The following is a 15,350-nucleotide window of genomic DNA, read 5'->3' as shown; positions in this document are numbered from 1 at the left end:
AGGCCTGGGGCAGGTCCTGTGGCTTCTCTGCTCCCTTCTGCCTCTGCCAGTTGGCAGCAGTGGTCCTCTCTCCATGCCCTCTCAGAGTACAGAGGGGCAGTGCTGGAGGAGTGTGGGCGACCGCTCCCCCAACCTTCTCAACTTAGAGGGATGGTGGCCTGCTCGAGGTCATACAGACTGAAAGTGGACCAGGTGCTCAGGCCTCTGGTCCTTGACCAGGCTTGTGCTTCCTTCCTCCTGTGTTCTGGCTCAGGGATGGGACCAGACTGAGAGCCCCATGGGACCAGTATGAATTTTTTCCTGGCTGACTCTGAGGTTTTTGTCTTATGGATGGGCCCACCTTGAAATACTGGGTCCTCTTTAGTTTTGGAGGCCCTTTGTATTGTGAAAGGAACTCAACTATGTCCAGGGAACTTGATGGGCCTAAGTAGCATGTCAGCCTGCAGTTATCTGATTTGGGGAAAGGCTCTTCTTCAAGGCCACCGGTACCTGATTTGGGTAATGTAGCCAAACTAGTCCTACAACTGAGTGTCAGAGGGCGCAGCCCCAAGGACGTCCTAGGCGCAGGAGGCTGGAGGTCCTCATGTTGCAGCCTGGCCCACCTCACGGAGCTTGGATGGTGCCACAGAGGGGACACAAGGATGTTAGGGACTTCTGGGGCAAGGGCCTGGCCTCGGGCAGATAGGACATGCACCAGCAGCTCCTCCTTTGCCCTTTGCTGGGCCAGCACTTTCCTGCTGGGACTTCCCTGTGTGGTACCATCAGCTGTAGGGCCAGAGCTGGGAAAGGAAGCTTTTTCCTTGGAGGTATCCTTCCAAACTTTGGGGCATCTCGGCATGAGAGAAAGAGTAAAAAGAGACACAGAGATAGAAACAAATGCATATAGACAGACAGACAGAGTCAGAGACAGAGAGAGATAGAGAGATAGTCAGAAACAGAGACAGAGTCAGAGACAAGAGTGAAGGCTTTGGGCTAGGACTAGGCAGTGAGGACCATTCATTCATTCATTCATTCATTCACTTACTCACACATATTTGTTGAAATGTGCTCTTTCATGAGTGAAGGAACATGGGGGGGGCATTGAGACAGACTGAAACAAGGAGAGAGGCCAAGTGATGAGGAAGGTAGAGAGGGCCCCAAAAGGGGTGTGAGGCTGGGGATGGAGAGAAGGATCCCTGAACCGTGTGTCCGTCTTAGCTCCCACTCACTGGAGCATAAGCCCTGTTCTACCTTCTCTTCATTTAGCTCTGTGGCTGTGGCCAAGACACTTGGCCTCTCTGAGCCTCAATGTAGTCACCCGTAAAATGATCTAAAATTAGTATCTACCTCATTAAGCAGTTGTGAGGATTAAATACAACGGGGCAGGCAAAGGAATGGGGTCTTGTCTGGAGCCCTGGAAGTTTCTTGATGGACGAAATCATGGTCCTCCAAACTTTGTGTGCCCTCCTCTCCAACCTCCACTGAGCATAAGTCCTTGATCTTACTAGGGGCTCCACAGACCAGAGGGGTAGAATGATAACAAGAGAGAGGGCTGAGAACCCAAGTTGTCCACAGGGTTCCAGGGGAATTTAGGGGGCAGGCACAGTGTCACGGAGAGGAACATGTCCCACTAGGTGCTGGACCCACACAAGTAGCTTTACATTAGCTCTTTTAAGCTTTACCATCAACCCTTTAGCCATACTGGCCTTTTGCCTTTGCAGTCATGTCCTTCTTTTCCACCTCAGGATGTTTGCACATGCTGTCTATGCCTTCCCGAGGATGCTCCTCTTCCAACTTACTCCTACTCACTCTTTACTTAAGTGTCTTTTTTCCAGGGAGGCCCTCCCCAATCTCCCAGATGGACTTTATCTTCATTGCATACTCCCCATTTTTCTACCACCCCGGTTTTGAACTATACATTTCTTCTTGAGGATCTGTTTTATCCCATAACTGTCCAAGAAGGCAGGGGCAAATGTCAAGTTTGCTCACCGCTTTATCCCCAGACTCAGGACAATGCCTCTAATAGAGCAAGCACTTAAGAAAAGAATCCCAACTTACAGTGGGGAAATGGAGATTCAGCGAGGGGAAGCAACTTTCCCTAAATGGGTGGAAGAACTTGGCTTTGGACTTAGACCTGTCTGGTTCCAAGAGCTGGTGCTCTGAACCTCTTTGCTAGGTATGTCTTGGCTCCCTTGCCCAGGGCCACTTGTGTCATGGGTTCTGGCTATGTGGGGTGGTGGCAGTCACCTAAGATGTGAGGACAGAAGTGTTGGCAAACAGGTGAAGGCGCCTGACCTTGCGCCAGTAAGCAGTCCCTGCCTAGATGGGTAATGGAGCCCCTGGCCGGCGGGCCCACACCTGCCTCCCAGAACAGCCACGCATGATGACTCAGGGTGCTCCCTGGGCCCCACCTGGAGCTCAGTGACACAGCAAGTGTGAGGTGTGAGCGGCTGGTTGCAGGCAAGCCCAAGGAATTCTGTCCTTGCCCCCTCAGTCCCCAGCCCCCTTCCCGGCTGCCCTCTGGGAACACCTTGTAGGTGGATCTGGTTTCCTCTCTGCTCCTCTGTTTGCCTGAATCTGAGCAGCCCCTTGTGTCCCACTCCCCCCACCCACTGTGGGCAGGGCCTGCACTGCCGGGGTTGGTGTGGTGGGCAGGTGTGGACTGTGGCCTTGGCCTTGGGGACCCGCCCTGGGTCTCAGGCGTCAGGGTGCCCTGAGCAGAGTGTGCATCGTTTCTCACTCGTGCTCTGGAGGTTTCCTGTAGGAGGGGTTTCAGTTGGGACTCAGAGGGCTGTCCTGAGCCCTGAGAGGGTATGAGAGTGAGCTAGAAGAAATCACTCACTAGGGCCAGGGCTCTGCGAGCCTCCCCCATCCCTGAGCTCCTCTTCCGTGGTCTGGATCCCTGTGACAGGGAACTTGGTGGGGGGTGGGGGGAGTGGACAGCACCCAGGGGCTACGGGAGGAGGGCCTCACTTCCGGGCCGTAGGACTTCCGGGCCGTAGGACTGTCCAGCACAGCAGGCTCCTCTTGACACCGGAAGTAGGGCCAGATGTGGAGGGCACTGGCAGATGTGGGGAGCAGTGGGGCATTCATCCATCAACCCCTCCTGGCGAACCCTGATACCCGCACTGTATTTATGGCCCCTGACAGCCGTGAGTGGGAGGGCTTCTCATGAGGAGACTGAGACCAAGGTCCCAGGACTGGGAGGCAGCCCCTTCTCTCTCCACTCCACGGCCTGGCCTCCTGAGCCCCAGTGAGGAGTGCTGGATGGAGGGAGCAGAGAGACGGAGAGAGAGCTCGAGAGAGGGTGGCAAGCCCTGGAGCAGATGCGCAGGGACAGTCCGGAGGTGGATGAAGGGCCTGGACTTCGTAGCCCTCAGGGAAGAGCAGGGCTGGCAGTGACCAGGGTTCCCTCAGTGTAAGTATAAAATTGACCAGCTAAGTCCAAAATTCAGGGGAGACCCGGCTGTGACAATCGAGCACATGAACTGTGAAGTCCTCACCTCGCTGTCCCCCGGGCAGATGGGTGTCTTGTCCCCATCTGCACCCCCCTCTCCCGCCCCACCCAGGCAGCCCCGGAATTCTGCGGGTTGCCACATGCTGCTCTGAGCTGTGTGTGGGTTCGGGTCGCCAGGAAGGTGGAGGAAGGAGGTGGCTGAGGACAGGAGTTGGAGGGCTCTGGACCCCGGCTGGAAATGGGCTCTCTCACCAAAGCCACCTGGGTAGGGGTACCCCAGTTGGAAGCTTCTGGTCAGGGAGGCGGGCCCTAACTGCCCCAACCTGGATGTTTCGGGCCATCCCCACCCCGACATGAATGCCTCTGCTGAACATGCATGTGCAGGACCCCAGAGGGGCTGTTCTTCTGGCTCTGGCCTCCCCTGCTCACCCAGCTCTGCCAACCCCTCCTCTGTCCGGCTCTAGCATCTGGGACATGGGGTGCACATCCCGGGGTGGCAGGCTCACACAGGGACTAGGGGAGGAGGTAAAAAAGGCTAGGGCCTTCCCAGGGCTCCAGTCATATCTCAAGCAGGTGCTGGGCTCACCAGCAAGCTTGGCAGGAGCCTGGGAAAGGTTTACAAACAACACGCTTGCCACCACCCGTGATGTATGTAAGTTTCCCATGTCTTAGGCATTCACACAATGCTGTCAAGATTTTTTTGAACTCCCTGTTTAATATTTTATTTTTATTTATTTATTTATTTAACTTTTATTTATTTATTTTTTTTTATAAACATAAATTTTTATCCCCAGGGGTACAGGTCTGTGAATCGCCAGGTTTACACACTTCCCAGCACTCACCAAAGCACATACCCTCCCCAATGTCCATAACCCCATCCCCCTTCTCGCAACCCCCCTCCTCCCAGCAACCCTCAGTTTGTTTTGTGAGATTAAGAGTCACTTATGGTTTGTCTCCCTCCCAATCCCATCTTGTTTCATTTATTCTTCTCCTACCCACTTAAGCTCCCATGTTGCATCACCACTTCCTCATATCAGGGAGATCATATGATAGTTGTCTTTCTTCGCTTGACTTATTTCGCTAAGCATGATATGCTCTAGTTCCATCCATGTTGTTGCAAATGGCAAGATTTCATTTCTTTTGATGGCTGCATAGTATTCCATTGTGTATATATACCACACCTTCTTTATCCATTCATCTGTTGATGGACATCTAGGTTCTTTCCATAGTTCGGCTATTGTGGACTAAGTTTTTATTTGACATTTAATATTTGACATTAGTATTTTGTATCCCCCATTTAAATAGTTACTGAATTTTGGTACATCAGCTTACCTGTCATTTTAACAAATAGATGCTTATGAAGGAAATCCTATACTGTTACTACCAAAAAATGAAAATCAGAATCACTCACCGGAAATAGAAGGAAATGTTGTAAGTAAATACTTAACTTCTAACTAGATGCTGTTGGTTCCTGTAGGTTCTGAGCCCAAGGCCAGCTTTGGTTTGTGAAATGGTGATTGGCAACTAGGGAGGTATGTTGAAGGGGCTGTAGGGTCCAACTGGGATTTTCTCCTTGACTGATCGGAAGGTTGAAAAATAGAAAAAGGAATGTTTTCTTCACCAAGTGACTCAATATTATTTCATAGTCTCCGTGTGTTGCTTGAAAGCATCTCAAGAAACACTGGTCCTTTATGAAGCCTGAGCATCCTGTAGCTACAGCCCAGAGGTCATTGCCTTTTCCAGAAGCTGTTGCTGACCCCCTGGTGTCTCTCTTCTCACCTTTAGATCTTAGCTTCTCCTACCTGGAATACCAGTTATTCCTCCTTTACTCCATAAGTGTTGGGATCTTACTTGGATGAGACATGGTGCTGGGTACTGGGACAAGGACCAGTTGAACAATCGAGCAAAGTGCAAAGCCAGAGAAAGAGGATGCAGGAGGGCTTCATGGAAGAGGGGTCACACAAATGGATCACCAAAGACAAGTAGGAGTCTCTGGGTAGAAAAGATGGAGGGATATTTGAATTGCAGCAAGCTGGAAGCTCTGAGCATTATCATCCCCGATAATGGAATGATGGCGGTTAGGGCTGGGATGGAACAATCAGTATGAGCCTTGAGTGCCAGGAAGGTGGACCTTATCTTGGAGGTGAAGGGTAGTGACTGGAGTGATGTGGTCAAGTCTGGGTTTGGAAAGACCACTCCGGCTGCTGGGTGGAGGAGGAGTCAGACTGAGAGAGGCAGGGAGAGCAGCTATAAGCCGATGGCAAAGATCCAGGTGAGGGCAGAGTCCAGAGGGCTGCTGGAGTTGAATGACCAGAGGCAGTCACACCATTTCTCGAGCACTTCTCATGGGTCTCAACCTAGGAGATGGGCACCCCATTAACAACATCCTTTTACAGAGGAGGGAGCAGAGGCACGGAACACATACATAACTTGCCAGAGTCACACAGCTTGTGAGTGGGGAGCTGGGGTTGACTCAGATAGTCTGGCACCAGAGCCCCCCACCTTCCTTATCTCTGTCTTCTGGTCTTGCTCACCAGAACATGCTTCTCACTTTCTGGCCGGAGTAGGGGGCTTGCAAGTTCCAGGAGGGCTGGAAAAGCCCCACATCTCTGTATCCCTCCCAGTGCTCAGTACGGGCTAGGCAATCAACCAAGGTCTATTCCATAGCCCCTACTGGGCCCTGCTGGAGGACCAGGATAGTCAAGGCCCTTGCCTTCATCCTCAAAGGTCAGCCAGCACCAGCACCACTTTATGTATTTGGTCCTTCTCCTGCGTCTTCTGTGTGAGCCCCGGTTGCCATTTCCGAGTGCTGGTGGTCATGTTGCTCTGTCACCGTCTTGGCCTCTCTGCCATGCCAGTTGTCTCCTTCATCAGACTGGAGTCTCTGGGAGCAAGGACTGGGCTCCCCATCAGACCGGGGCTCTGAGAGGCTGGGGCTGGTCTTCTCGCTCTCACTGGCTGCTCTCTGCGGGCAGGGTACAACTCCTTGGTACCCCAGTCCTACCACCCACAAGTGGGCACTAAGTTAGGAGCAGGGGCGGGTGCAGACAGTGATAATCATCAATGTGGGAGGTGACTCTACTCCTGGGAGTTTCCCTCCCAGAGGGGCTAAGCCTCAGACCTGCTGTCAGGCCAGCCAGAGACCAAACCCCAAGATCTAGGTCACCCCCTTGGCAGCAGAGCTGATTTATGGCACCCCTGACAGCCTAATATCACCAAATTACCCCACACAATGGAGAGAGGCTGGGCTGCCTCCGGGCAGTCACCAAAGGACGCTGAGCCTGGGGCAGCCCTGCCGCCTCCCGATCCCAGACCTCCTTCATGTCCGAAGGGGAAGGCTGGTGCAGACAGAGGGGCACACCTAGGCGTGCCACCTTCAGCTGGGGGTATAAGTAGGAAGGCCTGGGGATGGCTTGGTACCCTGCACTCGGGAGCTAGCAGCGCTCCAACGACTGCTTCCTACCCGACGAGCCAGCCATGAGTTGCAGACAGTTCATGTCCTCCCCGTGGAGCCGCAGCAGCTCTGGGGGCAGTGGGGGCAGCATGATGTCCTCCTTCAGCCGCATGAGCTGCTCGGGAGCTGGTGGAGGAGGGGGCCGGTTCAGCTCTTCCAGTAGCTATGGAGCTGGGAGCTCTGGGGCCTGTGGGAGGGGAGGTGCTGGCAGTTTTGGCTCCAGCTACGGTGGGATGTCTGGGGGAGGCTTTAGTGCTGGTAGCTTTGGTGGACGTTCTAGGGGCTTTGTTGGTGGTTCTGGAGGATGCTTTGGGAGCTCTGGGGGCTTTGGTGGTAGTTCTGGGGGAGGTTTTGGAGGTGTTTCTGGAGGAGGTTTTGGAGGTGTTTCTGGAGGAGGCTTTGGCGGGGTTTCTGGAGGAGGCTTTGGTGGTGGCTCTGGAGGAGGCTTTGGAGGTGGTTCTGGAGGAGGTTTTGGGGGGTTTGGCAGTGGCTTTGACAGTGGTGCCAGTGGTATTCTGGGTGCTGATGAGAAGACCGCCATGCAGGACCTCAATTCCCGGCTGGCCTCCTACTTGGATAAAGTGCAGGCACTGGAGAATGCCAACAAGGAACTGGAGAATAAGATCCGGGAATGGTATGACAAGCAGGGACCCAGGACCTTCCACAGGGACTACTCGCCCTACTATGACACTATCGAAGACCTCAAGAACCAGGTAAGTGGGGAAACTCTGTTCCCTCTCTCCTGGTCTCTCTGTATCTCTCTCTATCTCTTTCTCTTTCTCTCTCTCTCTCTCTCTCTCTCTCACACACACACACACACACACACACACACACACACACACACATTCACATGCTTCATCTTTCAAAAAGGTCAGATGTTAGACCCTAGGCTTAGGTAATAGGGAATCCATTTTTTTAAATTATATTTTTATTTTTTCAAAGGTTTTATTTATTTATTTGACAGAGAGAGATCACAAGTAGGCAGAGAGGCAGGCAGAGAGAGAGGAGGAAGCAGGCTCCCTGCTGAGCAGAGAGCCCGATGCGGAACTCGATCCAAGGACCCTGAGATCATGACCTGAGCCGAAGGCAGCGGCTTAACCCACTGAGCCACCCAGGTGCCTGGGAATCCATTTTTTAAGAAATATTATGCTTTCATCAAAAACAAACTGTTTGGTTCTTGATAGTACCAGGGCTGGGATTTTGGCCTGGGCTCTAGGCTTTCACCATCATGTTCCTCACTTTCAGAGTCTGAACAGAGCAGAAGAGAGGCTTAGATGAACAAGGGTGAACCCGGGACTGGATGTAGGGGGTCTCCTCCTGGCCTGCCCAGATTGGGAATGAAGAGGCAGTGTGGAGGGAGCACAGAGATGGAGGCGCTCTGCTGAGAGCCAGTGATACAGTCCTGGGTCTGCCATCAATTCACTGTGTGATCCTGGGAAACCTGATGCCCTCTCTGCACCTGTTCTCCTATGTATTTAATGAAGAGGATGGGCAGACCAGCTCTTAGGTCCCTGTTGATTTGAAACTTCTATAATCACATGAAAAACAGGTAAGAATGCTACTGCCCCCAAACAGGTAGGTCATATGGCTCAAGAGAGGAGAAAATCTGTGCCTGCCTCTCCCCTCACTAAGAATTTAGAGCTTTCTAGTTTGGGATATTAGAAGCTGTATTTCTTCCTTCCTACTTCTCCTGGACCTCTATAGAGGCTTGTCTCAATTTTTCCAGGTACACATGCTCGTTGTTTACGTGATGAACAGGATCTAGAACTCTGGGGATAGAAGTAATCTATCCACTCTTCCATTCTCCCCCATGTTTCCCCCATCTGCCCACCCTCCCACCATCCATCCATCTATCCACTCATCCATCCATCCAAATGTCCATCTATCCATTTATTCACTCAGTCAGTTTAATGAATGACTAACCTCAGTGTTGCCCTTGGCAGACATAGTGATGTAGCAGACTTGGTCTCTGTCTTGAGGAGCTCACAGTCTAGCCAATTTGCTGTTCCCACCTGTTCCCCTTGCCTTTACAAATTCTGATAAACAGCCTCTAGACATCCTGTTTCTTCTACCCCAAACCTCTTCCATCTATTTATCCATGTGCAATCTTAGCTGCGCAGGGACAAACTCAGTTTTCACCTCCTTCCTGAAGTCTTTCTTGATCTCCTATAGCCATATGTCATCTTTCCTTTCCTTGAATTCTTCTATGATAACTTTGGATGTGGTAGTTGACTGTGGGCTCTTTGAGGAGAAATATCTCATTGATCTCTAAACTCCACAGTGTCTTTTGTAATATATCTTTAAATATTTGTTGAGTGAATGAATGAATGAATGAATGCCACACTAAACATCCTTGCTGAAGCCCATGAGAGTTCTGTGGGTCATACCAGCTGTTGGAAGCTCCTTCTATCTCTTAAGCGTCTTCCTGGATGGAGTCCTCATCTCTTATAGCTCTGCCTGGCTTCTTGCCCTCCCAGCAGGGAATCATAGCAGGGGAGCATGAGTTCCATGCCATCTCCTCTTTTTTTTTTTTTTTTTTTAGATTGTGAACATCACAGTGAACAGTAATAAGACTCTCTTGGATCTTGACAACACTCGCATGACACTGGATGACTTCAGGATGAAGTGAGTTCTGCTCCCACTCCCTCTGCTGTCATCAGTCTTTCCCCACCCTGTAGTGCTCTGAAGGTCCCTATAGGGACAGGTGCCCTCATTCCCTACTGTGGCTGGTGTGCAGGTATGATATGGAGAACAGCCTACGAAAAGGAGTGGATGCTGACATCAATGGCTTGCGGAAGGTGCTTGAAGATATGAACATGCAAAAGTCTGACATGGAGATGCAGTATGAGTCTCTGCAGGAGGAAATGATGGCCCTGAAGAAGAATCATGAGGAGGTACGGCCCTGGGTACTTGTGGCTTATTGAGGAGAGGGAGGAACAGAAATACAGAGACAGTGAGGAGACAGCTATGGGGCACTGCTTGGGAGACACCCTCTCCCTGACATATGAGGACACTTCCAGCGCCTCCTTTGCACTGCCTATGATGGTGGTTGTGCTTTACCTTTACAACTGTACCTCCTTTTTGAACCTCTGGGGAGGGGAAGGTGAAGGCCACAGGTTGGTGGAGAGGATCTCACCCCTTGACTTCACATCTCCTTTGTTCCTGGCAGGAGATGAATCAGCTGACTGGGCAGAACTCTGGAGATGTTAGTGTGGAGATAAATGCTGCTCCTGGCAAAGATCTCACCAAGATCCTCAATGACATGCGTGAAGAGTATGAGCGGATCAGTGCTAAGAACCGCAAGGACATTGAGGTGCAATATGAGACTCAGGTGAGCAGAGTGGGCTGTCCATTCAACCTCTCTCTCTCTTCCACGGATCCCTCCACTCCTCCACCCCATCTCTCTATTCGCCCACCCCTCCATCTCTTAGTACAGCTGTCACCTATCCATCTTCATTCATTATACCACAAACATAATTATTGGGTAGCCTGTCGGTAGCAGGTTTTATGTGAAGTCCTGATGTCTCAGAGATGAGCCAGATAAGACTGTTGCCCTCAAGAAGCTTATGGATTATTACATATGTGAACCAGGCAGAGCATGAACAACTCATGTAAGGCTATGTGCCCTCAGAATCTAGTAGAGGTACATAGTATGCTTCTCATGCCACACTGAGCTCTCTGATGACTCCCTTCCTCCTTGGGCCTCCAGTGCTTAGCATAGACCCTGGCACACGAGAGCATGGTCTATAGTGTGTATGTGTTTGGGGGTCAGTTTGAAATAAGGTTAGAGAGGTGGTTTGGGGACAAGTATGAAGAGTCTTGAAGCCTTGCTGAGAGGGAATGTTCAGTTGGGGGAATTTGATTACCCTGGCTGGCTAGCAGACCCAGAACTCAGGATTACTTGTCTTTGTTTTTGGTTCACTCTTGGCCCCAGAGGTAAAGGTCTGGGGGTTGGGTGCAGAACTTTGCCCATGGAAGTCTCTGGTGCAGCCTGGTTCTCATTGAGCTCTTGGATTTTCAGATGAGCCAGATGGAGCAGGAAGTGATGACCAGTGGCCAGGAGATGGAGTCCAACCACAAGGAGGTGACCCAGCTCCAGCGCAGCATTCAGGAGATGGACATTGAGCTGCAGTCTCAGCTCAGCAAGGTTGGTAGTTCTGCTCTAGACCCTCTGTCAGGGTGAAGCACCGAAGGCTTGGCATGATCCCTGGAGTGGGAAGGGGAGGGGCTATGATGTAGCATCCCTCTTACAGCCTCCTTCTGCCTCCTAGAAATCAGCCCTGGAGAAGTCCTTGGAAGACACCAAGAACCGCTACTGTGGCCAGCTGCAGCAGTTGCAAGGGCAGATCAGTAACCTGGAGGGCCAGCTCACGGAGATCCGGCAGGAGATTGAATGCCAGAATCAAGAATACAGCCTTCTGCTCAGCATTAAGACACGGCTGGAACAGGAAATTAAGACCTACCACAACCTCCTTGAGGGTGGCCAGGAAGACTTGTAAGTTCCCTGGGACTCTGTGGAATCCCTAAGAATTTCTATGCTCCTGACACTACATCTGTCCCTCTAGATAGAGGCATCTGGGGAAGTTCCTGTACACAAGGGTCTGATGGGTTGATGTAAAGGAACCTCAAGGCATTTGGGTTTTGGGAAAGGAGGTTGGTAAAGATGAGAGAAGGGACTAGTCTTTGCTCCAGGGAGAGGGAGGCTCTCTCTTCAAGTTGTGATGCCAGCCCTGCCTGTCCTCTGCTTTGCAGAAGGAAACCTTAGGAAGACTCATATTTGGGTCTTGACTCTGTCCAGGTCCATCCTTGAATATGTATGTGGGGTCACTAATTTTTCTCTCTGTGTTATCTTTCCTTCTCAGTGAATCTCATGAATCTGGACGAAGCCACTTTGGAGGTGGCAGAAATAGATATCAAGGTGGAAGTGGAGGCAGTCATGGAAGAGGATCCTGGGGAGGAAGTGGTGGCAGCTATGGTGGAGGAAGCAGTTCTGGAGGAGGGAGTGGAGGCAGCTATGGTGGAGGGAGTAGTTCTGGAGGAGGAAGTGGAGGCAAGGGAGGAAGTGGAGGCAGCTATGGTGGAGGAAGTAGTTCTGGAGGAGGAAGTGGAGGCAGCTATGGTGGAGGCAGCAGCTCTGGAGGAGGAAGTGGAGGCAGGAGAGGAAGTGGAGGCAGCTATGGTGGAGGAATTAGCTCTGGAGGAGGAAGTAGAGGCAGCTATGGTGGAGGAAGTAGTTCTGGAGGAGGAAGTGGAGGCAGGGGAGGAAGTGGAGGCAGCTATGGTGGAGGAAGTAGTACTGGAGGAGGAAGTGGAAGCAGCTATGGTGGAGGCAGTAGCTCTGGAGGAGGAAGTGGTAGTGGCTATGAAGAAGGCAGTGGATTCAAAGGAAGTGGAAGATCATCTCAGTCCCAGTCCTCTTCCTCCAAATCTGGTGAATGTGATGATAAACAAGGTAAGGGACAACTCTAGCTTGTGAGGTCAGGGGGACATGGGTTTTAAGCTGTCAAGTTAACACCCCTTTTTGAGTATCTTTGAGCTTTCTGGGAAATGAATATTCTGAACAGATCTAGATTTTAGGGAGGTGTGTACACTCTAGTGAGGTGTAATACATTTATTTATTTCTGAATTATCATTCATTAATTTTGATAGAGTTTTGGGTGAGGCTAGGACCAAATCTACACATGTTCTGAGTCTCAATAACATAGGAGATGGGTTGGAAAGTGTGCATTATCTTATATATTTCCCACCACACTATGAGGTGGGTATTGTTTTACCTATTTTAGAGATAAGGAAAATGAGGTTCAGAGAAGAAATGTAGCTTATTCAAGGTCCTAAAACTAACAATTGAGGGACTCAGCTCTGTGGGTCTCTACAGCCAGTACTTTTAATCATCATGAGGGTGGGGAGACCTGGATCAGCATTAGTTCAGGTAGAAAAGAGGTTCAGGTGTTGTAGCCAATGGTTGGCTCATACAAGTCTGTTATATGGTGCAACCATCTAAAACAGATACTGAACATAATAATCTAAATGTAGAAGAGTCCCACAGTCAAGTGGTCTCCAGGTCAGAGAAAGTTTCCCCTCTTGTATGTTGAATTTTATAAAATAAAAATTTAATATGAAATTGTAGTAAAAGCCTGGGTAACACAACTAGGAATGTTTAGCTCAGAGAAGCCTTGAGGTGTGTGGGAGCTCTCCTTCTCTAGGGTGTCTGATGTGGTTTTTGTATGTTAAGTGGCACTGCAGGGCCATGGATGTGTTTGAGGCCTTGCCTCAGTATATAAGAAATTTACTAATATTGCTGTTGAGTAGAGGAAGGGCCAGGCTCATGAACCTTCATCCTCAGAAATGGAAGGGTATTGGGGCTGAGACTGGGTGGCTCAGTCAGTTAAGCATCTGCCTTTGGCTCAGGTCATGATCTCTGGGTCCTGAGATTGAGCCCCACATCAGGCTCCCTGCTCAGTGGGGAGCCTATTTCTTCCTCTCCATCTGCTGCTCCCTCTGCTTGTGCTCTCTCTATCTATCAAATAAGTAGAATCTTAAAAAAAAAAAAAAAGAAACAAGAGAGTATATGTTAGGGCCGCTGCAAGAGAGGTTTAGGAATTAGATGGGGGCCACTGGGTTCTTCCAGCCCGGGTTCTTCCAGCTCTTTGAGCTCCAGTCTCCTTGCTCCCAGTGTGCCCTTCTTTCTTTAAGTCTCATTCTCTCTTTCTCCTCTTCTAAGTTCTCTCTTCACACTCTTACCTCTCTTCCTCTCTCCACAGGCTACCAGAATCAATATTAGAGCTCTTGTAAATGTTCCTGGCCCTGCCCCAGCTGAGTGTCCTCCAGACAGGCGGCCTCCCTATGAAGCCTGCTCATTGTCTTCTGGAATCAGGCACAGCTGGCAACGAGCCCCAGAGCTCATTTGGGACTGCCTTGAGTGGGTCTCTCTCTGCCCATTGACTCCCTCCCTTGGGAGGGCTGGGGAGACCTCTCTTCCACTGTCTGGTCTGGGGGTGATCCCACTCCTTGCCTGATTTCAAGTTCCTAATAAAGCATTCCTACTGCAAATAAAACTTGGGCTTTGACTGATTTGTTCTTTGGGATTAAAAAAGAGCAGAAAGGAGGTGAAGGGAGAGCCCACTGAATCCACTTTGAAAAGTGTTAGTTAGGTTTTCTGTAAGTTGACCTTTGCTTGTAACAAAACAACCCAACATTTAGTGAATTCAGATGACAACCATTTATTTAGCTCATGATTTTGCAGTTGGCCGTGTAGACTCGCAGTTCTATTTTCCTTCATGCATCTATGGTCAGCTATAAGTTGGCTAGTGGCTCTGCCTCTGGGGCTTGGCTATGTGTTGTTGGGGCGTTGGGGGATGAGTGAGGCACATAACTCTCATCCTCCAGCTGGCTACCCCAAGCAAATGTCCCAAGAAAGTGAGTAGAATATGCAAGACCTCTTGAGGCTTAGGCTCAGAGTAATCACTCTGGCCGCATCTTACTGTCCAAAGCAAGTCTCAACCTTGGCCAGATTCAAGAGCAGGGGAAATAGACTCTTCTTGATAGTGGGAGCTACAGAGTCACATGGCAAGGGCATGGATATAGGAAGGGCCATAATTGAGGGCAGTTTGTGCAAATGGTGTGCCATAGTCTATTAGCAGGTCATGTGTTAGGTACAGAGGGAAACAGGACAAAACCAATGTGATTTTGCTTTGGAAGATTTCACAGATGGTAACAAATACAGTGCAAATAAAGTGCTCCAAGGCACAGTAAGGAATATTCCACAAGACAACAGCCAACAATGTTCTCCAGGGATTCTGACCAGGCCTGATACAAAACTCCTTGTTCTAACTAGGGACAGATGGCCTCTCAGCCTATGTTTCAGAAATTACAACTGCTTATCAAACCTTCCCAAAGTTTGGAGGCTTAAAAGAATTACATTTGTTTGAGGGCTTGGTGGGGACAGCTCACCTCGTCTCCACTTGTCACTGTGGCTCACAGGCTAAGGGCTGGAGTCATTTGAAGTCTTGCTCATATGTCTGGCCCCTGGGCTAGAAAGACTCAGATGTGGGGCTGGCCCCACAGGTGCTCCTTAGCAGTTCTATATGGAGATTCTCAGTGTGATCCCTCCAGCAGGGCAGCTTTGGGGTAGCCAGATTTCTTCTATGCTAGAGCCGGGAAGAAGCTATTTTGTTTTATTCTCTAGACTCGGAAGTCATGTTGTGTCCCTTCTGCTGTAGTCATGGACCTGCTCAGATCCAAGAGAGGAAGCATAGACCTTGCTGTGGGAAGGATTCTAAGATGACCCCGTTATTCAAACAAACACCGATCTAGGTACTGCTGCGAACGGATTTTGGAAAAGTAATTAATGTTTCTAATGTGTTGACCTTAAGACAGATTACCTGGTGGGCCTGACATAGTCACATAAGCTTTTAATTTTTTTTAATTTTAATTTTTTTTTATTTTTTAAAGACTTATTTA

At 50.1% G+C, this 15,350-nt stretch overlaps 1 protein-coding gene across 1 annotated transcript; it reads left to right on the top strand.

The window, feature by feature from the left end:
* Nucleotides 1-6,913: 6,913 nt before the first annotated feature.
* On the top strand, nt 6,914-13,671 carry KRT9 (keratin 9; the record flags this gene model as incomplete). The annotated part of the gene is made up of 8 exons (XM_082706769.1): nt 6,914-7,603; nt 9,433-9,515; nt 9,628-9,784; nt 10,060-10,221; nt 10,912-11,037; nt 11,162-11,385; nt 11,753-12,342; nt 13,652-13,671. 8 exons carry the CDS (start codon nt 6,914-6,916, stop codon nt 13,669-13,671), a joined length of 2,052 nt encoding a protein of 683 aa, XP_082562895.1.
* Between the last annotated feature and the right edge of the window lie 1,679 nt (nt 13,672-15,350).

Source organism: Mustela nivalis (genome assembly GCF_964662115.1).
Source record: "Mustela nivalis genome assembly, chromosome: 17".
In the NCBI taxonomy this organism is placed as follows: domain Eukaryota; kingdom Metazoa; phylum Chordata; class Mammalia; order Carnivora; family Mustelidae; genus Mustela; species Mustela nivalis.
This window is presented reverse-complemented; position numbering and strand designations above follow the sequence as displayed.